The sequence below is a fragment of the Aspergillus eucalypticola genome (assembly GCF_003184535.1).
Source record: "Aspergillus eucalypticola CBS 122712 chromosome Unknown BO83scaffold_11, whole genome shotgun sequence".
Lineage (NCBI taxonomy): Eukaryota > Fungi > Ascomycota > Eurotiomycetes > Eurotiales > Aspergillaceae > Aspergillus > Aspergillus eucalypticola.
In genome coordinates, this window is record NW_020290285.1 from 902,123 (window position 1) to 928,694 (window position 26,572).

Consider the following 26,572-nt stretch of genomic DNA (forward strand, 5'->3'; position numbering starts at 1 on the left):
GACAGGCGGCTCCAACGTGGGCTTGCCCACTCGTTCCGCCTCCAAAAAAGAAGCATATTAACATAAGGTTCCGTGGTCTGAGCCCTCCGCTGGATATAGATTTTTCTTAGTGACAAATAAGATTGGGGCGTTAAATCCATGCGTCACCCCCGACACGGCATCGCTGCCTGCGATCGACGTTTAATTTACCAATCGGAATCATAGTCCGGGACATTCTCCACAGAGAAATTTAAGGCTCCAGTATCAATTGTCGTCCCGTGTGAGGAGCGGGATCCGCACAGCGGCTGACCCATATCGGACTTGGCCCTGAAGAGGAAAATGAGACCCACGAGAGCCGCGGAAGCATCTCTCCCCAGCGGACCGTCAAATGTTGCCCACCACAGTTGATGCATGGACCAATTTCCTACTAGACGAGGACGGTTGAATGGGAGAGAGGCTGAGATATCAAGGAAGACTGGGAGATGGACCGAAAAAGGACAGACCTACTATAAACTATGGGTGTTGATATAGGTTCCCAGGTGCTGTTTAACTAGTCAACTATCGACACCGTATCGTAGTCAGCGAAGGATTGACACTAAAAACATAGTCTCTTCTTTTTTCCCTTCAAAACTTCTCCGCTGAACAGGTCATTGGATATAGTTATTTTGTATTATGTTATTTTTTCTCCCCCCTTCCTTCGAGTGCTCTCTTTGCGGACCCCTGCATAAGCTCTGTTCCACGTACATCCCAATGTCTTATTTCATCATCCTCGTATCAAGATTGCGTTAAAGTTAACCGGTAAAGGATACTACTGCACGACTATCTGGTAGGAGTGTCGATCATAACCTTGTCGACGAATCTTCTCTTCCACCGCGAAGCTCAGAACGTCAGGAGGTGCTGCGCAAAGATGCGGAATTGCGGGTGGTGGAGCCGAATTGGGGCAGCAAACGAGGGAAGACCAGTGACGGGGCAATGCTCCATACCAGGTACGAGACATTAGAGACATAGCGATACATCTTCTTCCCCACTGCTGTCTGTTAAACGGTCGAGGCGTATGCCTTCTTAAACGGTGTTGGTACTCACTAGTTACGTGATCGACGAAGTGGAAGGAATTGCACATGATCACTGGTTCCAATGAGCTTAACCACCTGTCACTATCTTCGGAGCGGGTCCCAAAACTGTTGACAGCCTGACAGAACGAACCGTCTTAGTGGTGTTCAGCCAGGTCACCTCAGGACTAGTTCAAATTGGCGATGAACGCTACAGGATGCCACCCACCTGCCAGTTGGAAATCCTCCCGGACTGGACCTACTATTCTCACTACCCCCCGCTATGTTTGAAGCCTTGGACAAGCGCTCCCCGCAACAGGGAGGCGAAGGATTATAAAAGGAGGGCGGGTCTTGGGTTGTCGATGCCCGTTCTTCCCACGCTATTTCCCGCCATCTCAGAGCACAATTTCTTTACACGATGAACACAGATTTCCTCCAGAGTGTTTGGAAAGATGCCCAGTCGTCGCTGGAAGCTTTTCAGGCCGATGGAACTGAATATAACCGGATCGATGCTCTCGAGAAGGTAACCCAGCTGGCGAGAGCATTGGAGAAACCTCGCGATGCAATTCTGAAACTAGCATATATGGTGAGTCCGTGGACCCTGATCAGATGGCCGCTTATGCTAATGCTGAAAAAGCCGACAGCTCTGATGGCTGTGAAGGTCGCTCATGATTTAAAGGTGTTCACTATTTTGGCCAACGCGACGAGCCCAGTCCCCGTGAGCGAGCTTGCAGCGTTGAAGCCTGCGGATCCCCTCCTAGTCGGTATGTCTGAGACTCATACTATGCATTGGCCGACTAGCTTTGAGTGCTGACTGCTCAAACTCGAACTATACTAGAGCGAATGATGCGTCTCTGCGTGGCATTCGGCTTTGCGGCTGAGCCAGTCCCCGGTAAGTATCCGCCGACCGCAGTGACCAAGGAGATGATCAACCGAACGTCTGTTGGAGTGGTGGAGTCCTTGTAAGTAGCTATACGGGGAAGGGAAAGTCAGTTGTTCGTGACGGTCACTAATACGCAGGCTTGCATCAGGTTCTGCGAATTCCTTCCCACCATCCAGAAGACCCCAGAATACCTTCAAGTCACCAACTACCGTAACCCTGAAGATCCTCTGTTTGCGCCCCTACAGTACACGAACAACATGAAAGAAGATGGTTTTATGTGGCTCTGCCAGAATCCCGAAGCCCTAGCTCGGTTCAACAATTTTATGGAAGGCCAGCGTGCGGATCGCCCGCACTGGGCGGACTGGTTCCCTGTGCGAGATCGGGTATTGGCCGATGCTGACAGCAACCCCGATCGGGCTTTGATTGTGGACATTGGTGGTGGCCGAGGCCATGACCTTCTGGGATTCAAGAAACGGTTTCCCAATGCACCAGGGAAGTTGGTGTTGGAGGATCTGCCGGTGGTGATCGACGAGGTGAGAGGGGCGCAGGACCTGGAAGGTGCCAGCATTGTCCCCGTCAAGTACAATTTCTTCACGGAGCAGCAGCCCGTCAAAGGTGAGATTCTTCGTCTTTTTTCAGTGTGCTTGAAAACGACCAGTGACCTGACGAGGGTATGCAGGTGCTCGTGTCTACTACTTCAAGAATGTCATGCACGATTGGTCCGATGAGAAAGCCTGGATCATCCTCAACTATGTCGTGGAAGCGATGGAGCCGGGCTACTCCAAGCTTATCATGGAAGAATACATTGTACCCGACCAGAATGCTTCGGCGATTCACGGCATGACAGACGTGGCGGTGATGGTGTTTTGCTCGGGACTGGAACGGACGACGCAGCAGTGGACGCGGTTGCTGGACTCGGTGGGATTGCGAGTGAATAAATTTTGGACGCGCGCTGGCGATGGACTGGGAGTGGTCGAGGCTGAGCGGATCTGACCGAGTTAGAGAGTGTGTTGAATTTATATTGTGGTTTGAATGAATGGGATATGATATTGCTCGTCAATATTTATCAGTATTCACTCAGCCCCATGCATCATTAATCAAATACTAAAAGGGTACGGCGGTGCTGGATGTCCGAGCATAAAGAAGCGTCTGCATTAGACAACTTATGCGAGCTAATGGCAAGTTTTTCGTATGTTTGAACGCAGGGGACGCATGCATACACAGCCACGCCACCGAGCCTGGCGAGGCTGCAAGCTCAGCTGATCGGGCATTTTGGGCGCTATAACTGATCGCTCTTTCCCAATTTTCCACCACCTGTACAGAACTTTCTCTACATTTGATCTCGCATGGAGCATCAACAACCACCCCCGAAGCGACGAAAACTCGACCCCGGACACAATCCCCAGCAACTTTCCCACCATGACTACACCATCGGCTGGGTATGTGCTCTTGCCATCGAGGCAGCAGCAGCAACAGCCATGCTGGATGAGATCCATCCAGCCTTGCCCATCCACCCGCGCGACAGCAACTCGTATACCCTCGGGTCCATCGGCCGTCACAATATCGTGATCGCTTGTCTCCCCGCCGGTGTCTACGGCACCACATCGGCAGCCACTGTCGCCAGCAACATGTTCATCAGTTTTAGATCGATCCGCCATCTACTTATGGTTGGGGTCGGAGGAGGGGCGCCTTCCGCCTCAACGGATATTCGGCTTGGGGATGTCGTGGTTAGCATCCCCACCCCCCGTTTCGAGGGCGTGGTGCAGTACGACTATGGCAAGACCATCGCACAAGGGCACTTCGAACGAACAGGCACTCTAAACAAACCATCCACTTCCCTTCTGACGGCAGTCAGCAACCTTCGGGCGGCGGACCTCCGCAATGGCAGCCAGATACCCGTCCTGATGTCGCAGATGTTGGCGCGTAATCCGCAAATGGCGGAGACATTCACGTCCCCGGGCTGTCAGAGGGACCTCCTCTTTGCTCCGGACTATGAACATGACCCAGCGGGACCGACATGCGAATTTTGCGACCGTGAAAAACTGGTGAGCCGGTCGACACGCAGCTCCGATCGGCCGGTTGTTCATTACGGCCTGATCGCATCCGGAAACCAGGTCATCAAGCATGCACAAACGCGCGACCGATTGACAGCGGAGCTCAATATCCTTTGTTTCGAAATGGAAGCAGCCGGGCTAATGGACAACTTTCCATGTCTTGTCATTCGAGGTGTTTCGGACTACTCGGACTCGCACAAAAACAAGGACTGGCAGGGCTATGCGGCTGCGACCGCGGCTGCATATGCAAAGCGGCTGCTTGCTACGATCGGTGCCTGCGGCCCTGGGCCTATCCCTGACCCTGCTGTTTCCGGGGCAATCACGGCTGTCCAGCACCGTGCATCAATGATGGATGCTCTGCGATTCGATCAACTCGAGAGTCGGCAAGCTACAATAAAGCCCGCGCATGCGAAAACCTGCAAGTGGCTTCTTGAGAAGCAGGAGTATGTGGACTGGCTGGACAGCAATCATTTCCCCGAGCACCGTGGCTTCCTCTGGATCAAGGGTAAGGCAGGGAGTGGTAAATCCACCATGATGAAGTTCGCGTTCCTGCAGGCCGATGCAACAATGGATGCAGACACCAAGGTCGTCTCATTCTTCTTCAATGCCAGAGGGGATGATTTGGAAAAATCAACATTAGGAATGTACCGATCCTTGCTGGTACAATTGCTTGAAAAGCTTCCAGAACTCCAAACTCTTCTGGACGAACTTGACCCTAAGCGCTGGGACGAGAAGTATCCTTGGGGTCATGAGATACTTCAGCACATCCTTCGCAAGTCCATCTCACTGCTTAGCGGTCGGCGTGTTATCTGCTTCATTGATGCCCTGGACGAATGCGAAGAGGAAGAGGTCCGCACCATGGTTGATTTCATCCAATCCCTCGGAGAGCATGCAATTTCATCAAGCGTTCAATTTCATGTCTGCTTCTCAAGCCGTCACTACCCTCACATTGCCATCGACAATGGGCTGGAACTAATACTTGAGGACCAAGAAGGTCACGCTGATGATATTACTCGATACCTTCGCAGCGAGCTGAAAATTGGGCGCAGTAAGCAAGCCGACGATATTAGATGCGAGATACAGGCGAAAGCCTCTGGGATCTTCTTATGGATGGTGCTTGTTGTACAGATCCTAAACCGCGAATTCCAGCGCGGTCGCTTGCATGCCCTTCGTAACAGACTTCGTGAAATTCCAGCCAAACTTGGTGATCTTTTCAAAGACATACTCACCAGGGATACTGTGAACATGGAAGACCTCTTATTGAGTATACAATGGATACTATTCGCTAGACGACCCCTCAAGCGAGAGGAGCTCTATTTTGCCATTCTTTCCGCAGACCCTGACAATTTAGCGGAGGCCTGGGACCCTGAAGACATAACTGAGCAGGACATCGATCGATTCATTCTGAGCACCTCCAAAGGACTGGCTGAAACAACCAAGTCAAAAGCAAAGACAGTTCAATTCATCCATGAGTCGGTCAGAGACTTCCTGCTGAAAGAGAATGGACTGCGCCAACTATGGCCTGAGCACCAAGGGAACTTTGAGGCTTCAAGTCATAATCGACTGAAGCAGTGTTGCAACAATACCCTCCTTGCCAAAGCTAGCACTCACATTGCAGATGAGGAGTATATTGCAACTGCTTCCAGGGACGAGCTCAAGGCCTTGTGGGACTCTGCCTCTCGAAGAGTTCCATTTCTCGAATATGCGGTGCGCAACGTCCTTCAACACTCTGAGGCCGCAGAAAGGGGTGGCATCCGCCAGGGATGCTTTCTTGGCAACTTCAATTTCCCCCGCTGGAAGCGTTGCAGCAACGCTTTCGAGAGGTACAAATCCCGTCGGCACACAGAGTCTGCATGTCTTCTTTATATCGTTGCGAAATACGACCTATCGAATTTATTTCGGTTGATATGTAAAGACAAGCCATGTGGTTATATACCGAGCAGGCGTGACCTTGACTTTCTGGTTTTCTATGCTGTCAGGAATGACATTATGGAATTTCTCGATATTATCAACCAAAACCAGCTGCAAGACGTTTCAGCTGCCCCTAGCGCTTGTATCGAAATGGCGCTTCATTGCACCATCAAGTTTGATCGACAAGCCATGTTCACGAACTTATTGACAAATAACCGTGTTGACCTCAATTTACCAGACAAAGATGGGAAGCAGTGTCTACATTACGTGATCCAGTACGGCCGCGAATTCATGTTCAACCGAATCTTGACCATGCGTGAGATTGATCTGAATGCGCCTGATAGAGACGGGGACACGCCTTTACACTACACAATCCGATTCGACCAGAACGGCATGTTCAGTAAGCTTCTTACTGCGGATAATATCGCTTCGAGTGTTAAGAACAAGTCTGGACAAACTCCAGTACACTATGCCATCAAGTACGAACGGGAGACCATGTTCAGTCGGCTGATAACGAGGCACCGCGTCGATCTCACTACCTCGTCATACTACGACATCGAACGTAACAAGTCCAATCGAGTGTCAAAGATCCAGTCTGATAGTGCCAACAGGCTGGAGAGAGGTGACAAGGAACCGTTGACATTGGCATTCGCTCACGTAAATGACACTATGGCCAATCCGAATTTGGATATAAGCCGTTTGAATGTATGTATTACTTACCTTCCGTTATACCTTCTCTCCAACTTGCAAGGCGCTTATACGCATATGATTTCCTGCTAAATTGATCTTTTTCTAGCACCGCCAGGGTGCCCTATCAGACGAAGATTGGAACAGCGTGCTCCAATATGCTGCAGTTAGCAGGTGGAGTAAAGGCGTAGAGCCACTAATTGCTATGGATGGTTCTTTCCCCAGCTTGACTAGGTCGTGCGCAGAAGCCGTACTGCTCTACGCTGCATGGGTTGGCCATAAAGCTCTTGTGGATAAGGTGCTAGCTACGGGGAAGGCTGACCCGAATACGAAGTGCTTAGGAGATGGGATGACAGCACTTGCTTACGCTGCATCTGGAGGCTACACAGAAATTGCCAGACACCTACTCTCGACAGAAGGCATTGATGTCGATGCCAAGAACTTACAGGGAGCGACACCTCTTGCCCACGCCGCCTCTCACGGGCATACAGCTATTGTGAACATGCTTTTGTCTACAGGAAAAGTCGATCCTGGGTCAAAAGATTCATCTGGGTATACGCCCTTGTCTCGAGCCGTGGTAAACGGCCATCGAGACGTAGTCCGTCAATTACTTGCAACGGGAAGGGTCAGGGTGTTCTCGTACTCTGGAAAAAAAGTGCGCTGGCTCCGGAAAGGCAGAACGGAACGATAGGATTGTGCAGATACTGGAGGACTGATTAACAACCATAGCTTCCGAATACCTTACCTTTTATAGATCGCACCAAGAATAAGGAGGAAGAAAATCTCAAACTTATATAGCATGGACTTATGTTAAGAAGGTCGGCCATAGTATTATTCCGGTCAAGCATTTATCCTACAACAGGGGATGCGAGGAAAGATACCCAATGGCAATAAGGCCATGTAGTTTGTTGATAGTTCCCGTAGCAAGCATATGTCAATTCCCATATACAATGGCTATATCAGAAGCCTAATCATCTACAAGTCCGTGCGGAGCTCATCGTGGCCCTTCTTCTTTCCACTCTTCTGGTCGTTGATGATGTTATCGGTGATCTTTTCGGCGAACATGACTGAATACGTTAGTATCACAGGTCTTATTGGTAGTTGGTATATAAAAGGCAAACTTACAGGCAGGGGCAAGAGGCAGACCAGGGGGCAGGAAAGGGAATGCTGAAGGATCGACAACTCGGACTGAAGAGAAGTAGACAAATTAGCCAACCGCTTTCACCTGATTATCGCAGAAGAAGAAAAGAAAAGATAGTAGTAGTGACCTACCGTTGTCTAGTCCCATGATTGAACCCCGACTATCCACGACGGCGTTCGGGTCATCCTCGCGACCCATGCGCAGGGTGGCCGCCGGGTGATGCATCGAACGGAAGCTGTTCTTCAAGGCATGCTCAACTTCAGCCCAGGTGGCGGCTTCAGGGCCCGGAGCAAACTCATCGCCGATAATGATGGGCTCCATGGCTGGGTTTTCAAAAACCCGACGCATGTATTTGAGCGATGCAATCGACACTTCCAGATCGGTCGTGCTGGTGAGCCAGTGCGGGCGCACAATAGGCTTATCACTCATCTTGGTGGAGTTGAGAGTGATGTTTCCCACTGACATGGAAGTCATAGGAACGCCCATCAGGGAGGCATAGTTGTAGCCATCGTCTGGGTAGTCATGACCCAGCGGGAAGGAAACGATAATAAGTTCGGGCCAGTCCTTAGGCAAGCCGGCCAGCTCTTCGAAAGCTGCGTCAGTATACCCATATAATGTGTGATGGAAAGCAAGAGCATCTAGCACGTACCTGCTTTGGTTGACAGCGAGAAGTTTCGCAGATCGCTGGGAATGTCCACAATACCTCCAAAGTCGGGACCAGGATTGGTCAGCATGCCGGTGACGTTCTCTTTGAACAGATCTTCTTCGTGCCAGCGTTTCTCATCATCCAACAGAACTGAGCTGGTTGGTGTTTTCACCCGATAGGCGACTGGGAAGACAATGTGATCGTGCATGTTCTGGCCCACCGCATCATTTTTCAGGACTGGAGTTATGTTCAACTCCTGCAATTGTTTCTCTGGCCCAACACCCGAGACCATGAGGAGCTGCGGGGAGAGGACACCACCGCCAGCCAAAACCACTTCGTTATTCGTCTCGATGGTGAATTGTTCAATTGACGGGGGACCGCCGGACGGTGGAGAAATTTCGCGGGTGACGGCCACTCCCGTGGCCTTGGTCCCATCGAACTGGATCTTTTCCGCGAGGGTGAAGCTGAAGATATCGAGCTTCTTCTTTGAAGGCGGGGCATTCTTGACGTAGGCTGTCCAGGAGGTGCTCCGGGTGCCGTCGGTGCTGTTGATGGTGTCTAGGATCCAACTGGAGCCAAAAAGCTCGCCATTGGCATAACTCAGGGTATGCTTGACTCCCAGAGCATCGAAGGCCTTGGCCAACCAAGTGCTGAAGGGGTGCACCCAGCGCGGGTAGGTAATCTCTAGAGGCCCAGTGCCCTTGAGGCTGGGGTCATACTCGGGTGTAGCATTGGCCAAGCGCGTGGTGGAATTAGGAGGAGTAAACTTGATGGACTTGTCGAAATATTCCTCTGTGTTGGGGTAGGTCCAGGACTGATCCCCAACCTCATCGGCCCATTTTTGCATGGCTCCGTAGGTTGGACGCAGGTAACCAAAATAGGAGAAGGCATGACTGCCACCCATCTATCTCACCAGTCATATCAATATTGTAACAGTTCATAGAAGTAATGGCATCGCCGAGGAGATTACTGACCATCTTTCCACCAGTGAAGTTCAAGGCGCGGTTATTGGTTTCCTATACAATGAGGAGTCAGTGCTCTGCTGTATAATGGAAAGAAGAGATTGGGGCTGGGGAGAAGGGTCAATTCTCATACCGGCGTCCCGGGGACCTCCCACCAGTATTCCACATCATCGCGGGGAGGAGTGTTGCTGTTGTCAAAGAGTTCTGTGTATCCCGGGACTTGACTCAGGTTGCCTGTCATCTTCTCATAATATCCGCCCCGCTCCACGACAGCCACATTGTAATGTTCAGCCAGGCGGCCGGCTGCGATGAGGCCAGTTACTCCGCCGCCAACTACCACGTAGTCATATGCGTCACTAGGCTTGGGTGGGTTTAGATCCGTCTCGGTGCCCAGGTACTCCTGAAAGACCGGCCGGCGGTGGTAGATATACGGGGTGGCCACCGCCGGACTGAGGCAGATTGAGAAAAGGACGGCAGACTGCAGATGGGACCACATCTTGCTTCAGGGCGGATTCGAATTTTGGCTCGAATGGCTAACTCAGTGATCTAAAAGCATCCTTCCGAAGGCCCTCTATATACATACTATCTGATGAAAGTCATGGCAACAGTCATGACGGATAGGGAGTGAAACAATTGGACTCAATGACGATCTCACAGCCAGCTGGATATCGCGTCAAGGCTCCATCCGGACCAGAATAGCATACTGTCTGCGATGGAGACTCGCCAAGCTGGATGGCAATGAGAGTGTTGGCGACACGTTGTTTGGCAAATCAAGGCTGTCATCAGTAGGCCATAACTACCATTGCCTGGTCACTTAAAATGTCTAGGCGGGCCCATAGAGTATAGACTGCAGAAGTCTAAATGTAACTCGCCGGTTGGCGCGCCAGTGGCGGAGAGGAACGTGGAGAAGCAGGTCTTGCTCAAACTTGATATTGAAGTCGTTCGACTTCTGGACTAAGCTTACCCACGGACTTTCCAACAAGTCATGGCGTCAGGGACGAGTTGGAGGTTGTGCTAGCGGATCCTCAGTACTTGTTCCATGGAGAGGATGAGGTGGATCAGGGTTACATGACGAGAGATTCAAGGTTGCCTTCGGTCCGCTCCCGTTAGCCTAGTCGTAACTTGGCAGGTCTACTCATCCGCGGATACATCACTCACAAAGGGGTCTAGTCTAATCCAAGGCGGTAGAAACTAGATTTATACATTTTCCAATTGTTTGAAGGAAATGACACGTCGGCGGTATGCAATCTGAACTCAGTAAAGTCTCTCTTCCTAAGTGTGGCCGTGAACCAGGAAGTGCTATCCAAAGGCCCATACAGCGTGGAGATTCGAATGGAAGACGTCAAGAGACTACATGTATGAGATCAGAAAGCCACGGTGACATGGAGAGCTACGTTCTAGACTAGGGATTTGGGTTGACATGCCAAAAGATTTCATCACGACTGATCTTGTCATTCATATTAGACACACTACTTCACTATTTGCAACAACAGCAAACACGCCTTTCAGGAAGAACAGGCCCGTCAAGGTGACCTATGGAGACACAACTAAATAGGTTTAGAGCCCAAAATCAATGAACCACTCAAATCCAAACAAACATAGTACTAGCTTCTACGCAATCCCCATCCACAAGTCTCTCAAATAATTCTCATCCACAGGGGGGCAAGCCACAAGATCCTTCTTCTGTGCCAGTAAGGCATTTGCCTTGCGGCAATTTAGAGCAAACATGTTGTGTCCATTGAGGAAATAGTTTCGCAAAGTCTCGAGACGCAGCTGCTCATCTTCGCTGACCGCCTGCTCCAGCGCCTCGAGCCAGCCCTCCACGCTCACGGAGCGAGCGCTGTGGCCATCACCTCGAATGGCTGCTGCCAACCGAGGCAATTGGTCAAGCGAGAGGGGCTTGGGGTTGGTAATGTGGAGGACCTCCAGTCCGGCGGGTCGAGTGGTGTCGTGCACCGCGGTTAGATGGCCCAATACGTCCGCGAGATAGTTGACGGGAATGAAATCGACAACGAAAGGAACATCGGACGTGCCAGCCTGAGGGACGACCCCATGACGCACCATGTCCATAACCATACCACGCACGATGTCCTGGTCAGAGGAAGGGACGCCAGTCACGGTGTTGCCCGAAATGGCTGACGAACGGTAGATGGTGACGGGGAACCCACGCGCAGCGGCCCGCGTGAGGAGCATCTCCGTGGCCCAGCGGGTCTTGAAGTAGCCATTGTCAACGGTCGCAGGAGGAGCGAAGTGAATGGGACTGATTTCGTCGACTTGGATGCTGGAGAAATTGCGCTGCGACTGCTCCCAGGATTGCAGATGGGGAACACTCCAGGTGGACAGATAGTGAATACGGCTGCCCCGGGCCCCCAGGTTAGCCAGCTCGATGAGGGTAAGCGCTGAAGTCGTGTTAAGATGCTTGAGATCATGGTATGTCTTGAGCAGGGACACCTCCGAGGCCAGATGGTATATCGCATGGATAGAGATGGCAAGGCGCTGGAAGTCGGCGGCAGCGAGGCCAAAGTGGGATTCATGGGCCAGGAATCCGGGAACGACTTGGATGCCCGTCAGAATGCGCTCCGGAGTGAGGGCCCCATTAAGCAGCTTGTACTCCATGAACTTCTGGAAAATCTGTCCATGATCGAGCGGAGCATAGCTGCCCAGCACGTAGACAGTCACACCGGGCCGCTGGGTAAGGAGATAGGCTAGTAGATGGACACCTGAGAAGCTATCAGCACCGGTCAGTAGGAGGTTGGTCACGGCTGCAGGAGGATGAGATTCGGAAGGATAGAAGCGATCATCCATGGGAAGGGTTGTCTCTGCAGTCCAGTCAATGGCTTCTGCGCTGTGACTGCTCATGGCCTTCTTTGCCTTGGCCTTATTGTCGTCGTTCTTCGTCTCTTCTTCGCTGGGGGCGTCTGCACCACCGAGCTGTCGGTCAATCAAATCGGCAATGCGCTTGGGGGTAGGTTCTTGGATCATGTCCTGCAGGCTTAGCGTCACTTGGTATTCCCTTCTCAGTCTGCCCTGTAGACGTAGGAAAAGCAGACTCTGGCCTCCCATCTGGAAGAAGTGGCTGGTGGGGTCAGGCGGCGCATCTAGCTTTAATATGGCCTGCCACGCACGGCGGACTGCGTCGAGAGTCTCTGCCCTGCCCTTTTGCAGAGCCGATTGCTTTGTCTGGCCAGAGGCTGTCGGGTTGGCGGAAGAAAAGGCTGGACTGTCCACTGCTTTTTGGATCGGACGTGTCAACTCGACCGGGCATGTAAGTAGACTACGTCGGTCGGTTTTACCACTGGTGGTGGTTGGAAGAGCGTCGAGGAACTGGTAGGCGCTGGGTAGCATGTAATCGTTCAAGGAATTCTTGGCCCGTGCCTGCAGGAGCACAGCATATGCGGCCTTGTCATGGCTGGTCGACAGGGGTTTCTTGGGCACGATGAAGGCTATCAGTTGTCGATCATCCGTCAAGGAAGCTGGGTCCTCGTCCTCCGTCCGGGCCACGACAGCCAGATCAACGATTCCCTGTCCCTCAGAGGTAAAGGATTCGCGATGCAGAACATGTTCAATCTCCCCGAGATCAATGCGCAGCCCGCGCAGCTTGACCTGCTTATCACCCGAGATGCGGCCCAGGAATTCTAGTTGGCCGTCGGGCAAGAACCGACCACGATCACCCGTACGGAAGAGCATGGTCCAGCCACGCTCCTCATCGTCGAAACTGCAGAAGGGATTGCGCACAAACTGCTTACGGTTAACCTCGGGACGATTCCAATAGCCCTGCGCCACTTGTGGACCGCCGATGCAGATCTCGCCCACGAATCCCGGCGGTAACGGGTTCATGGCGGCGTCGACGATGTAATGACGGCAGTTGCCGAGGGCATAGCCGATGGGGATGTTGAGCTGCTCTGCCATCGGTCCGTCGCAGCGATGGATGGTCGTTTGGACCACGGCTTCGGTGGGTCCCCAGCAGTTGTACAGCGTGGCCGAGGTGCCTAATTTGTGAAAGGCGTCGGCCAGGCGCGCGGGCAATCGCTCGCCACAGAGCAGAGAGATACGATAGTTGGGATTTGCGGCTAGGGCGGCGCCATTGTGCTCAAGAACGAGGGCCAATTGGGTCGGCGTGAAGTAGGTGAAGGTCACGGCGGCCTCGCGGATGTAGTCACCCAGCTGTACGGGGTTACGGCGTGTAGCTTTGGTGGCAATGCAGAGCTGCCCTCCTGCTGTCAGGGCCCACCATAGCTCTCCTACAGATAGGTCGAATGAGGGAGAGATCTGGTGTAGGAACCGGTCTCTCGAGTTGAAATCAAAGTGTTGCTGTGCGGCTGCCAGCATTTCAAGGAGGTTTGTCTGGGACAGGCGGACGCCTTTGGGGGTTCCAGTGCTACCCTGTATTGCGTGGAGAGATAAGGGAACCCGTGGGTTAGCCTTCATGAGCCGTATCTTGGGTGTGACAGCCTATATTAACTTACCGAGGTGTACAACATGTAGCATGGGTCGCTGGGAAGGGGGTGATGCACATCAGACAGCACACAGGTGGCTGTGGCATCGCGGATACTCAACAGGGCATAAGGTCCCTGACTTTGGGCCCGGACCTGGGACGCCAGTCCGCGACAGGCCTCATCGAAGAGCAACAACCCCATTTCGGAGTCATCCGCAATGAATGCCAAGCGACCTACCGCCATAGTCGAGTCCATGGGCAGGTACCCGCAGCGGTTGAACAGGATACCGAGCATGGAGACCACGAAGGGGATTCCGGGTTCCGCCAGGATGGCCACATGTTGTCCTGGACGAATGCCTGCATCTTGCAGCGAGAAAGCCAGGCGCCGGGCCGCAAACACGAGATCCCGATAGGTGATGCTCTCGCCCTCGGATGTGCTCGCCGCCACAGCCGTTGGTTGGGTGTCGGCAAAGCCGAGAACTCTTCCAATGATCGAAGTGTCCTGCCAACTATGGGGCCGCAGTGGGTGATTCCAAAATTGGACGCTCAGCCGCTCGATTTCACTTGCGCCGGCAAGAGAAACACTCGGAATAGGCTGGCGGTGGTCCTGGATGAGGGAGCACAAGAAGGTGTGGAAATTCTTAAAGAAGCGCTGCATGTCTTCCGCTCCGTACAGGGTGGTAGAGTATTCCAGCTGCAGCTGTAGCATGTGCTCTGCATCTTCGCGCGCCTCCAGGCTCAGCTCACAGGCCGAAGGCATGTTCTCAGCCTCGAGCTTGTGCAAAACAAAGTCGCCGGCTTGATAAACGGCCTGGCCCTCCGGCTGCTGGTAGTTGACCATCACCTGGCCCAACGGAGAATGTCCTAGGCTCCGGGGGACCTTGGTCTCGCTGACAATCACATCGAAGGGAACCATGCTGTGAGACATGGCTTCACGGATGCGCCCGCTCATGGTGCGAAGCAGCTGCTCAAAGGTGCCCACGCAAGCATCCTGGCATCGGATGGGAGTCATGTTAACGAAGAAGCCTAACAAGTCGCTGAACTCTGCGTGTGGCCGATTGCCATCCACCATCAGCATGGTCAGGTCCGGATCTTCGGTGAAGCGGTAGAGGAAGGCTCGGAAGGCACTAAAAATGAACTGGAAGGGACTGCTTTGGGCCTGGGTGCAGATTCGCTTGATTCGCTTGAGCTGGGATGCGTCAATCTGGACGGTGAGCTTCTTGCGCGAGTAATCGTCGAGCGCAGGGCGTTCGGTCAAGGCGAAGGGGAGCAGAGGACTGGCGACAGGAATGCCGGCTAGCGTGCGTCGCCAGTAGTCGATGTGAGATGCCATCGACTCGGACTCGAGCAGCTGGTTATGCCACAGAGTGAAGTCGGCATAATTAATCTTCGGGGCAGGCAGGGAATTGAGACTCCGGCCACTGCGCAGGGTATCATACAAGGTCGATATCTGCGTGAGAAGGGGGTCGGTATTGGCGCGGTCAGTGCAGATGTGGTGCATTATGAGCACCAGTGCATAGTTTCCTGGTGTCACCTTGACAAGGGTGGCATCGATCAACTGGCCGATTTCAATGTTCAGCTGTATGCGCTTCAGCGTGGAGACCAGGGCTTGCAGGGCTTCTGTTGGGTTTTCTGCAGCAGACACGTCCCGGAACTTGACCGTCAACGGGGAGGGAGGGAGGACCGTCTGCTCCGCATACTCGTCTCCCTCCTGGTAGGCCGTGCGGAGGATCGGGTTTCTTGCGTGCAGTTCGAATAGCGTTTGACGGACGAGAGAGAGATCCGGGGTCCCACGCAGGTGCATGGTCACTGGAATATTCAGGAAGGATTTGTCCTCAGCAAAGCTATGGGCGAACCAGAGACGGTGCTGGAAGGTGGACAAGGGCAAAGGACGCGACACATCTGCCGTAGGGATGCCGATGGTGGTGACATTGCCGCTGCTTCCTGGGGACGAGCTTGAGGATGCAGAAGCAGCAGCGTTATCGGCCTTCTTGGGCGCGGACTGGCCAGTCTTCTTCTCCTGCTCGCCGTACAGGCGCACGGCCTTCTCGATCAAAACACGAATGGACGGAGCCCCCATCACATCGAATAAAGCAACGTCGACGCCCAGAGACTTGGTAAACCAGTTGCGCAGATCGACCGCCAGTAACGAGTCGAGTCCATAGATGGGATCCGCCGGTTTCAGCGACTCCTTGCTGGCGCCCAGGGAGACGGCCAGCTTCTCAACAAAGCGCTCCAGCAACAGACCAGCCCGCTGTTCCGGGTCTGTAGTCTGCGCGAAAAGAATGGGCAAGCTGACTTCTCCAGGCTTCTGGCCTGAATGCCGATCAAAGTCATGGTTCTGATAGAGGTTCTTGAAAAGGGAATGGGCGGCCCAATACACGTCGTCACGCGTGAGGATGACTCCGGTTATTGTCTGATAGAGGTCGACGCCGCGATCGGAGACCACTTGGGACTGGTCTTCCCCGAACACGGCCTCTTCGACTTGCTGCATCAGCTCTTGGCCGTTGACGCCGTCAAAACCTTCCTGCTCCATGAATCGCTCCAAGGCCGCTGCCTCGGCAGCGACACCCATGCCAGTGATGCGTCCGCAGTTCATCGTGGAAGCAGGCAGCCCAATCTGGCGTCGGTACCGCATCAAAGCATCAAGATAGGTGTTGGCTGCAGCGTAGTTGCCCTGGGACCGCGTGCCAAAGCAGGCCGAAACCGAGGAAAATGTCACAAAGAAGTCCAGGGGCAGGCTCTTGGTGGCCTGGTGGAGGTTGAAGGCGCCAACCACCTTGGGCTGTACGCACTGATGCCATTGCGCGTAAGTCATGTTCTCCAATGCGGCATCAGCCAGCACCATGGCCGCATGGAAGACTCCACCCAGGTTGCGAATTCCACCCACACAGGCTTGCACATCGGCCGGATTGGCCACATCCCCCTTATACACGGTCACGTCAATACCGTGTGCCCGCAGCCACGATACGGTGGCCTTGGCCTCAGCACGAGACTCACCAGACCGCGACAGAAAGACCAAATGCTTAGCGTTGCGTTGCAGCATCCACTCCGCCAAGGTGCGGCCCAGCCCTCCCAGACCTCCTGCCAGCAGATAGGTCTTATCCGGGTGAAACTGGTTGGCACGCTGACTCCACGTGGCAGGCCTGACAGGCACCTGCATGTCTTCGCGAGCGACCAGCACCACTTGGCCAATGTGCTCCCCGGTTTGTACAAGACGGAAAGCTTGAGGGGCGTCGGAATAAGGCACACCCCGGATAGTTTCGGGGAGCCCCAGCTTGCCGACATGACATAAGTCGCAGACCTCTTGGAAGAGACGGGCCCCCAGGGCCCGGTCGGTGGCATACAGATTCACCAGGTCAACGGCCGCAAATAGGACATTGCGCTGGAAAGGTGCCATTTCCAGCATGGCATTCTCCCGGATGTCGTGCGTACCGATCTGCACAAACCGGCCAAATGCGGCCACACAGCGCCAGGATCCATGCAGCAGCTTGCCCGTGAGACTATTCAAGACGACGTCCACGCCGCGGCCGCTGGTCAGCTGTTGCACCCCATTCACAAAGCTGAGGTCCTGCGACGAGAAAATCCGCTCTGCTGACAGTCCGTATCGCTTGGTTAATAGAGCGCGTTCCGCCTCTGAGCCGGCAGTGGCGATGATACTGGCGCCCACCATCTGGGCAATTTGGACGGCCATCTGGCCCACCCCACTGGCCGCGGCATGAATCAGCACACTCTCCTTGGCTTGCAGGCGGGCGATCTCGATCAGTGCATAGTAAGGGGTGACCAGGATCTGGGGCAGAGCTGCCGCATCCTCGAAGGGCATAGGTCCCAGTCGGAAGCAGCACGAGGCTGGATTGCGCACGACTGTGCGATGCGCCCCTTGACCCGGGCGAATGGCCAGCACTTTGTCGCCCGGCTGAAACTTGGTCGGATCAACGAGGCTCCCTACGCGTCGCACCAGACCGGCGCATTCGTCGCCCAAGCGATAGTCGTCAATGGCACCCGTAGCGGCCGCGACATCACGGGCTGACACCGTGGAGGCCTTGACCTCGATCTCGACCTCATCTAGCCCTAAGTTATCCTGCAGCATCTCATCGTCATCTTCCCAGACCAAGCTCTCCAACCGGCCCACTTGACCGACGGTCAGCTTGATCGGACGCTGTCTGCTGAACGACTCCAGCTTCGGCCCTGAACTGACACCGCCGCGAACCTTAGCATTCAGTGCATCATCGGCTTCGATGCGAGGAATGAACAGGGTGTTCTCGCGCAGGGACCATTCCTCGTCTACAATGTCGCGATTCAGCAGTTGCGTAATGAATGGGACCACAGAATTGGGAGAAGATTTAATTGGCACATCCAAGGTGACAATGCGGGATCCTTCATTCTCGATGCGGGCCACGCGCATCAGGCCGATGATCATGGCGCTCACTGGGTTCTCGGGCACTTGGTCAGTGGCACCTTCAAGGAGCCATACAAGGTTGAGCTGGGGCCGCAGTAGCAAGGCCCGTGCTGCATCGAACACGGATTCGCTGGTTGAATCTCTCGCCATAAACAGAGGGCTGTCCAAACTGGCCAAAACAACGACATCAGCGTCTACAAGTGACATCTTGGATAACTCGTTGAAACCTATGCAGGAGGTCGGGCGATGTTTCAAGGAGGCCCCGAGACGGGAGATGAGATCAACCGTCCGGCTGGAGGGAGGTGATGAATGGACAATCACTAACGGCCTGGAATTGGATTCATCGGGGGCGGTCGTAGCTGTCTTCCAGACCGAAGCCTGGTCAGTCTGGAGACGCTTCTCGAGCTGGGGCTCCGAGAACCCTAGAGGCGCAATCACTTGGCCATCTTGCTTGAGGAAGGGCACCACACTGCGTGACGTGGGCGCTGTAACAACGGCGAGGTCGTAGCCCTGCTCAGTTGGCTCCTCCAGAAGAACCAGTCCTGGCCATCGGCCGGCAAGCTGCTCCCATGCTTCGCCTGTTGAGCAGCCGCCATCGGCAGTGATGGGGGTGAGGGATTTGAATCGGCGTCGCTCTTGGCTGGGGCCACTCAGGGCCTGAAGAACCTGCTCCGTCTCCTGAACCCCATTGGTGACATGGAGAATCTGGGTGTTGGGGTGCTGGTGAACAAACATGTCGACCATTTCTGCACGAGAGGTCTTTGCCAGCCTGGGAGTATCAGCGCTGAGTTGATCGAAGGCTGCCTGCCAGCGCGTGCGGAAGAAAAGAGACCGGTCATTGGCATCGGTGCCACTGCCGAGCGAAGTCACTCGCAGGCCTGAGAAGGCCAGAAGCGGCTGGCCAGTGGCCGCCATCTCGACGTGCAGCTGGCTGATTGCCGAGCGGAAGCCCGACTGCTGCGTTGCGGTGTCTACCCACACCTCCTGCGGCCCGACAGCATCCTTAAGGGTCAGCATGGTCGGGTAGATGTGGCAGCTCTCCACGAAGGTAGGAATAAAGGCGGAATCCAGGTCATGACCCAGCACTTGCTCCAGGGCCGGGAAGATAGTGTGGAAGGTGGCATCCAACATCGTGGGATGCACGAAAGTCACATCCGCCGGTTGCCGCGCATATTGATCCGGACTGAACGTGAGGCTGGCGCAGGCAAAGCCGGGCCCAGATTCGATGCTGCCGGTCAACAAGCGAAATTCATCGCCATACTGCAGGCCTATGTCGCTGAGATGGCGATAATAGCGACTCACAGGCGCAGAGGCTGTGCTGCTCTTCAGGCGCTGGTCGCGATCGGGGGCGGCGAGAATAGTGGAGGGTTGGTCGACGGCCACCAGTCCCGAGCAATGCTCCGTACAGTTATACTGGCTGTCATAAGAAAATATTTTGAACTCGTACCAGGTATCGGACCGTGACATGGCGGAGGTGACCTGGGGTTGCACGTCGACGATCAATTCCGTGCCCATGTCCGAGTCGTCGAGCACCAACGCCGCCTTGATGGACACGTTGCGCAAGGCAAACCCTTGCGCCGGCTGGATGCCTCCGCGGGCGCGCGCCACAGCCTCAAAGGCCAGACTCATGTAGCCTGCCGCCGGGAAGAGCACCTTGCCGTCGATGACATGATCCGCCAGCCACGGCAGCTCGCGCAGACGCAGATAGTTGCGCCACCGCACGTGGTTGTCGATGGAGCCGGCCATCTGATGACCCAGTAGACTGTGGCGATGTGTGCGCAGTCGATGGTTGTGGATCAATCGGGTTTCTGCCCAATAGCGCTCGGAGTGATCCCAGGCATAGCTGGGGAGGTCCTTCAGGCGATGGCCTCGAGGCGCGATGCTGATAAGGCCCGACTCGGACAGGTAGGCATCGCCGTTGACAGCTGGCAAGTCCACGGGATACCCAACCTGGAAGAGCTGCCCGGCGAGCCCGAGGATGCCGTCGTAGTCGGGAGTGCCACGCGTGAGGGAAGCAAAGTAGGGCAGGTCCATGTTCAGACTCTTCATCACCTGCCGAGCCGGCCCCTTGAGGGCTGGATGGGGTCCGATTTCCACCAGCACATCCACGTTCTGATTCTCCGAATCGTCCAACAGGATACCCACCAAGGCATCAGAAAAGCGCACGGTACCTGTCATGTTGGACGTCCAGTACTCCGCTCCCATCTGATCGGCATCGGCTACGCGCGCCGTCACACTGGAGAACATGCGGGCCTTATCGGAGGGCTGCGACGAGAACCCCGGGCAGTCATTCAGCGCCTTGGCGTAGGCTGGGGCCAGAGGAAACATGTGGTGGGAATGGAAGGCCTGCGCGACCTGCAAGCGGCGGGCAAAGATTTTGCGGGCTTCCAGTTTCTTTTGGACTTCGATAATGGCATCTTCATCGCCGGACAAGGTGACACTAGATGGGCTGTTCACGGCGGCAATGACAGCTCTGCCCTTGTAGGCCTCTAACTCAGCAAGGGCCTCTGTCTCACCCAGACCAACGGCCATCATGGCTCCAGGAACAGCATCTGGACCGGCCTTTGCAGCGCCACTGGACATGTGGAGCCCCCTGTAGTACGCGGCGTACATGGCGCTTTCGAAGGAGAGAATGCCAGCTGCATAAGCGGCACCCATCTCGCCGGACGAGTGTCCGACAACGGCAGTGGGCTCGACACCCCAGCTCTTGAGAAGCTCGAGAATGGCCAGTTGTAATGCGGTGCAGATGGGCTGTGACAGGTGAGTCTGACCGAGTTGGGAGTCCTCCTTGGTCCGGGAGAGCTCTTCCACAACCGACCATTGGGGTCCATCGGGAAGCGCTTTGAGCACCTGGTCCGTCCGTTGTAGGGTTTGAAGGAAGATGGGGGATTCCTGCATTAGCTGGCGACCCATGGCGTGCCACTGCGCACCCTGACCCGTGAAGACGAACCCCAGTCGTGGGGACTGCTTGTTGGCTTTGGTCCAGGCCGGCACTTTGCGCAAGCTATCCTTGATGGAGGTGACATTCTTTCCGATGGCATAAGACCGCTGGGCGTGCATCGAGCGGGAGGTGGACAGACTTAGGGCCAAGTCGGCTATATCGCAGCCCTCGTGTTTGTCCAGATACTCCACGAGCTTCTCGGTCCAGAGGTTCCCAGCTTTATCCGTATGGGAGGTCAAAGGCACAAGGAACGGGCGCTCGTGCGCCGCCGCCTTGAAGGCGGCTGGAATGGCTATAGGCGGTCGTTCCTGGATGGTGTGCGGCCGGTAATCCTCCAGTACGACATGTGCATTGGCACCACCATAGCCGAAGGAGTTGATGCTGACGCGCCGGTGACCGTGTGCGTTGAGAGGAAACTCAACCAGCTGAGTGGGAACCTGGATCTGCCATTCGTCAAACTTGATGTCGGGGTTGGGAATCTTGAAATGCATGTTGGGGGGAATCTGGCCCTTTTCCAGAGCCATGGTGGCCTTGATAATGCCGGCCAGCCCAGAGGCCCCCTCTGTGTGACCGATGTTGCTCTTAATCGAGCCCACATATAGTGGCTGCTGGCGCCGCTTGGAGCCAAACACAGTTCCCAAGGCTTCCGTCTCCAGGGGATCTCCGCGACCAGTGCCCGTTCCATGGGCTTCGACGTAAGTAGTGTCAGCCGGGTCCAAGCCTGCCGATTGGTATGTCTTCCTGATGAGCTCCTCCTGCCCCGCGGCAGAAGGGAGAGTGATGCCCTGTTTTGTCCCGTCATGGTTGGATCCGGTCGCTCGAACGACCGCTCGAATATCATCGCCATGCAGCTCCGCCTGTCGCTGTCCGCGTAGTATGACTGCGCAGACACCGTCACCCCGCGCGTAGCCCTTGACACCAGCGGCAAAGGCACGGCTACGGCCTTCCTCGGATAGCATGCCCAAGTCTGTCATTGTGATGAAGATGTTTGGGTCAAAATGGAGGGCTGAGCCGACAATGATGGATGTGTCGCAGTCCCCACTCTGGACAGACTGTGCTCCCAGATGAAAGGCCACCAGAGACGAGGAGCAGGCAGTATCAATGGTGAGACTCATTCCCTGCAGATTAAAGACGTAGGAGACACGGTTCGACAGGATAGCATTGCCCGTGCCGGTCACGGTGTAACTCGGATAGTGTTCGAGATCTTTGGTCAGCATCGCATTATAATCATTAGTAAATGACCCGCATAGCACAGAAGTGCGTGAGCCGTTGATTTCTTCCAAGGTAATTCCGGCATCTTCCAATGCCTCATAAACCACCTCAAGGATCAGTCGTTGTTGGGGATCCATCGCCTCGGCCTCCTTGCCTGAGATCCGGAAGAAGCTTCGATCAAAATGACCCAGGTCCTGATCGAGATAGTAGCCATATTTTGCGTTGGTCTGGTGCGTTCATCAGCGTAACGTGCTCGGACACAGCGTAGGGACAGGGGGATGGATTGGGAACTCTCACTGACCGTGCCCTTATGGGTGCCATCTGGATGAAAGAAGTTGTCGACGTTGAATCGATCCGCGGGCATTTTGCATCGTACATCCTTCTGCTGGATGAGGTTTTTCCAGAGCTTGCTGGGCCGGTCTGCACCTGCAACACGGCAGGCATAGCCTACCAGGACAGCCGGGTTGGGACCATCGATGGAGGTAACCGAGGACGCTGACTCAAAAGGAGAAAAGCCCGGCGAGGACTCTTTCGTAGAGACCTCTGGCTCTTGGGAAGTTCGTCTCCCTCTTAAGTCTCCAGCCATGGCTTTCCAGGCGCAGATAGAAGGGTGGAGAGGAGAAGAAAAGTATTATCAATGTTAGGGCAAGAAGGCGGGAAGGGGAACGGTCCAGTCGAGAGGCATGAAAATATAGTCTACGTCTTGAATGAGTGAAAGCGGGAAAGACAGAGAGTTTTAAAGTCACGACGGAGATGGAGGTGAATAAGGGTAGCAATTGATATTCCAGATCCAGATATTGCTGCTGCTGCTACTCGGGCTGTCCACATGTAGTTCCACCCACACCCCTCCCCCTTTCCCACCGCCGGGTGGTATCTGCTGTTCACTGCAATCTGCGAGCTTCGTCCTCAATAACTTGGCTGGCCGATCCATGACTGTCTCAGGAGGTTCTGCAGTTACTCTTCTAGACCGAAAGACTGCACAATTCTCCGCGGGTATGCTTGGGTCACTTGGGGACACACTAGTCAGCCCCTTCGCCCTCTCCTCCGGCATGGGATGCTGGCCAAGTCTGATAACTGAACAACAGCTGGATATCTTTGTTTAATTTGTCCAGCATGCGTCTGGCATATAACCCCAAGGTTCGAAAGTGTTCGACGTAGGAGGCTTGACCGACCCCCCCTTACGGGAGCCGGACGAGCAAAGCAGGTAAGTTAGACTCCCGACGACCTCCCGGCAGGCAAGGGACTCGTGGGAGCCACCATCAGAATCCGACCTTGCTGCACCGACGGCATGTGGCGGACAAAGCCATCCTGTATCAGCCCAAAGTATGTACGAAGTCGACATGGTAGTGCTGAAAGAAGGCATCTGTCTATATCTTGTCCGATCACGCAAAGCCGTAACTTGAGGGAAGCCGAGCCTGAGTGAAGTTCTTGGCTGTTTCCTAGTAGAGCTAATATTGAATAATGCATCAAGCTGTGTAGGCAGTCCTAAGAAGGCTCATATCTCGTCCAACTTGACTATTCTGAATACCGTCAACCCTTCGACTAAAGATGTGAAAGCAAAGAACCCTCAGCGGGGGATCGTGGCGGTTATTCTGCTATAGTGTGTAGCCCATGTACGATGATTACTGTTTTGCCATCTTACATACTAAAGTATACTAAGGTCATGAACCAGATCCATATTTATCGCATCGAACTGATATGCACCTAAACCTGAACATCTTCCTCTGGCAGCAGGTTCAACCACTTCTTGAACACATTCTTGGGGTCGTACTGCTTCTTCAACTTCTGCAGCCGGGGCAGATTGTCCCCATAAACATCCTTCGCTCGGCCGTCACTGTGCGAGTAATTGGCATATGCCCGGGCATGGGCACCACCACCAGCGCGATCGCCAACCTTCCGCATCAGGGCGCGTTGTGTCTCGCGCATCGTCTTGTCCAGGCTGGGGTCTTCCCAACGGAACGCACAACCTACATTGTACCAAGGACCCCGGGTCGAGTAAGACATGGTATCCTTGGGCACCTGAATGGCCTTTTTGTGCGAAACCAACTCGAAGAGAACGGCGGTCGCACTGACCCCATCGTAGGTCTTGATCATCGTGCCGTAGTCCTCCAGTAGTTCCTGGAAGAACTCGACCTGCAGAGGCAACTTGACGAAGGCCCCACTGAACGACTTGCGACCACCATACGTGGCGATGGGATTCTGGATGCTGTTCAACTGCTCATAGGGCATCATTTTCGCCGTGTTGATGGTAGGTCCAAGTTTAAGAATGGGGTCGAATTGCCGCTCGGCCTCGTCCTGGGGCCCATTGTAGAAGATGGCCGCCACGATGCTCACCCGGCCAGGGGGCATGGCACCGCAGAAACCAAAAAAGATGCCCATATCCCCTTTGTTGGTGTCGTCTTCGAAGTGGTTGACAAACTCAATGATCTGGGGCAGGCACTGCGCCGGCCAGCTCAGCAGGCCAGCATACACTTCATTTGTCTGGTCATAGGCTTGGAAGATAAACTCGGTGGTGACTCCAAAGTTTTGACCAGCACCACGAATGGCCCAGAACAGGTCCGGATTCTCTGTCTCGGAGGTCTTCAGAATGCGACCATCCGCCACCACGACAGTGGCCCCCAGCAAATTGTCAATGGTCAACCCATAGCGGCCTGTCAACCAACCATAACCTCCTCCCAAAGTAAGCCCACCAACCCCCGTATGGTTGACGGTGCCGCCAACCGTGGCCAGCTTGTAGGGAGCCGCCGCGCGGTCGATATCCTCCCACACGGTGCCTCCCTGGGCCGTGATGGTTTTGCGTTCGGGATCGACCACGACGCGGCGCATTTTGGTCATGCTGATGACGATCCCCCCTTCCGTTGCGGAGGCGCCGCTGGTAGAATGACCGCCATTATGAACCACCATGGGGATCTGGTGGTTACTTGCAAAGACTACGGCCGCCGAGACCTCCTCAGCAGTAGTGGGAAGAACTACAGCACCCTATAAGAATTGACAGTCAGCATAATCCCACTAAAGCGTTTCTTCCCCAAGGACCACTTACAGCTTTCTTTTCGCATGTGTCACTCCAGCGCCTGATTCCTTCGGCGTATCCGGGTTCGCCCTCGATGAGAACGTCAGCATCAGTCCCCGCCAGCAATTGGCGCAGTTTAATGACTTCCGAGGGAGTGATCGAGTGCATTATGGCAAAATATTGGTCTAGTCAACGGAGAGATGAGCTTAGCCTCGTTGCTATCAGGCTGCCGTGTGGTAGTTGATATTGGTTTGCGAGAATGGGTTAGAAGAGGAATCAGAGGAGAAGCAATTGGGCCAAGTTCTTTCTTCTACGGGATTCAGCGCGGAGTGCGGGGCGAATATACTCTATAACCCCGGTGTCTGATCTCGGGCAGTGAGGAGACGATCTTCAAGCACTCAGCCCATGTCTCCATTGTTCCAGTGTTGTTCTTCATCCCAAGACACCCTTGCTTTGGGTGCCTTTGATTTTTCGCCTCTCTCATTGTTGCAGCTGTGCAGCATCTCGGATACTGCATGGCGTTCACTGAATCAGGGTTGGATCTACTAAGGAGGACTCTAACCCCCGTGAAACAACATTACTAGCAACACGATGTCGAACGTAGAGCGTGTGACCAATGATTGGTTCACAGGTCAATGTAGCATTCTTCGATAATAGCAGGCAACTTTCTGTGAAGATTTGAAGAACAGTGCCAAAGTGGTATCGAGCATGAAAATAGCCTGGGGAAGCCCTGCATCGAAGGAAGACCACTAAAGACTCGTGCGGCTGCAAATGGTCCCCACAGGCAAGTTTCGATAAAGTTTGTTAGCCACGGAACTTCTGACCGCCCACTCGAGCTTTCTACCGCTTGCCCACTCCGGAAACATGAAGCTATACACATGACTTAAAGAGTAACCATCAATGCTTTCCCCGGAGGACTTCAATAACAGACCAAGCCTGACTCTGATGTTTCAACGTAGATAGAAATCCAAGTGAGTTCATTGGTTCCGCGTACGATGCTTTCAACAACCAGTACTAGAGTAGTCATGTGATTTCAGGCGAACTTGAGAGGGCGGTGCGGGTGCAAGGGCTGGAAGGCGCAGGGCGTCATCAGAACTATGAATCTAGCAGGGTAAGCGCTTCTGGCCGAGCTGGCGCAGGTGTAGAAGCATCAGATGAGAGCTAAATCTAGATATTGGCGATTCCCTGGTAGTTGGCTTGGTGCAGCAGCAAATTCAGCCAAGAAGGTGATCTGCCATCTCTGTCGGGCCGAGTGAGCATTTC

General features: G+C 54.3%; 5 protein-coding genes across 5 annotated transcripts; 2 read left to right on the forward strand and 3 right to left on the reverse strand.

Annotated features, from left to right (window-relative positions):
* Nucleotides 1–1,446: 1,446 nt before the first annotated feature.
* BO83DRAFT_337516 (O-methyltransferase) lies at nt 1,447–2,968 on the forward strand (the record flags this gene model as incomplete). The annotated part of the gene is made up of 5 exons (XM_025528476.1): nt 1,447–1,614; nt 1,666–1,792; nt 1,867–1,990; nt 2,060–2,526; nt 2,591–2,968. 5 exons carry the CDS (start codon nt 1,447–1,449, stop codon nt 2,902–2,904), a joined length of 1,200 nt encoding a protein of 399 aa, XP_025388671.1. The 3' UTR covers nt 2,905–2,968.
* A 273-nt stretch (nt 2,969–3,241) lies between these two features.
* On the forward strand, nt 3,242–7,030 carry BO83DRAFT_28090 (Pfs, NB-ARC and Ankyrin domain protein). The gene has a single exon (XM_025527096.1). It carries the CDS (start codon nt 3,258–3,260, stop codon nt 6,654–6,656), a length of 3,399 nt encoding a protein of 1,132 aa, XP_025388672.1. The 5' UTR covers nt 3,242–3,257; the 3' UTR covers nt 6,657–7,030.
* A 508-nt stretch (nt 7,031–7,538) lies between these two features.
* BO83DRAFT_444811 (GMC family oxidoreductase) lies at nt 7,539–9,808 on the reverse strand (the record flags this gene model as incomplete). The annotated part of the gene is made up of 6 exons (XM_025536515.1): nt 7,539–7,630; nt 7,689–7,751; nt 7,836–8,288; nt 8,354–9,254; nt 9,325–9,366; nt 9,446–9,808. The coding sequence occupies 6 exons, from the start codon at nt 9,806–9,808 to the stop codon at nt 7,539–7,541; spliced, it is 1,914 nt and encodes a 637-aa protein (XP_025388673.1).
* Nucleotides 9,809–10,923: 1,115 nt separating this feature from the next.
* Nucleotides 10,924–22,885, reverse strand: BO83DRAFT_444816 (lovastatin nonaketide synthase; the record flags this gene model as incomplete). The annotated part of the gene is made up of 3 exons (XM_025536516.1): nt 10,924–13,695; nt 13,779–22,526; nt 22,601–22,885. 3 exons carry the CDS (start codon nt 22,883–22,885, stop codon nt 10,924–10,926), a joined length of 11,805 nt encoding a protein of 3,934 aa, XP_025388674.1.
* Nucleotides 22,886–24,003: 1,118 nt separating this feature from the next.
* Nucleotides 24,004–25,601, reverse strand: BO83DRAFT_444819 (FAD-binding oxidoreductase; the record flags this gene model as incomplete). The annotated part of the gene is made up of 2 exons (XM_025536517.1): nt 25,340–25,601; nt 24,004–25,278 (listed from the first exon to the last, which is right to left on the reverse strand). Exons 1-2 carry the CDS (start codon nt 25,475–25,477, stop codon nt 24,004–24,006), a joined length of 1,413 nt encoding a protein of 470 aa, XP_025388675.1. The 5' UTR covers nt 25,478–25,601.
* Nucleotides 25,602–26,572: the final 971 nt, after the last annotated feature.

Bases quoted from the DNA above. Each gene is read 5' to 3' on its own strand.
- BO83DRAFT_28090 (XM_025527096.1), top strand. From the start codon at position 3,258: ATGGAGCATCAACAACCACCCCCGAAGCGACGAAAACTCGACCCCGGA.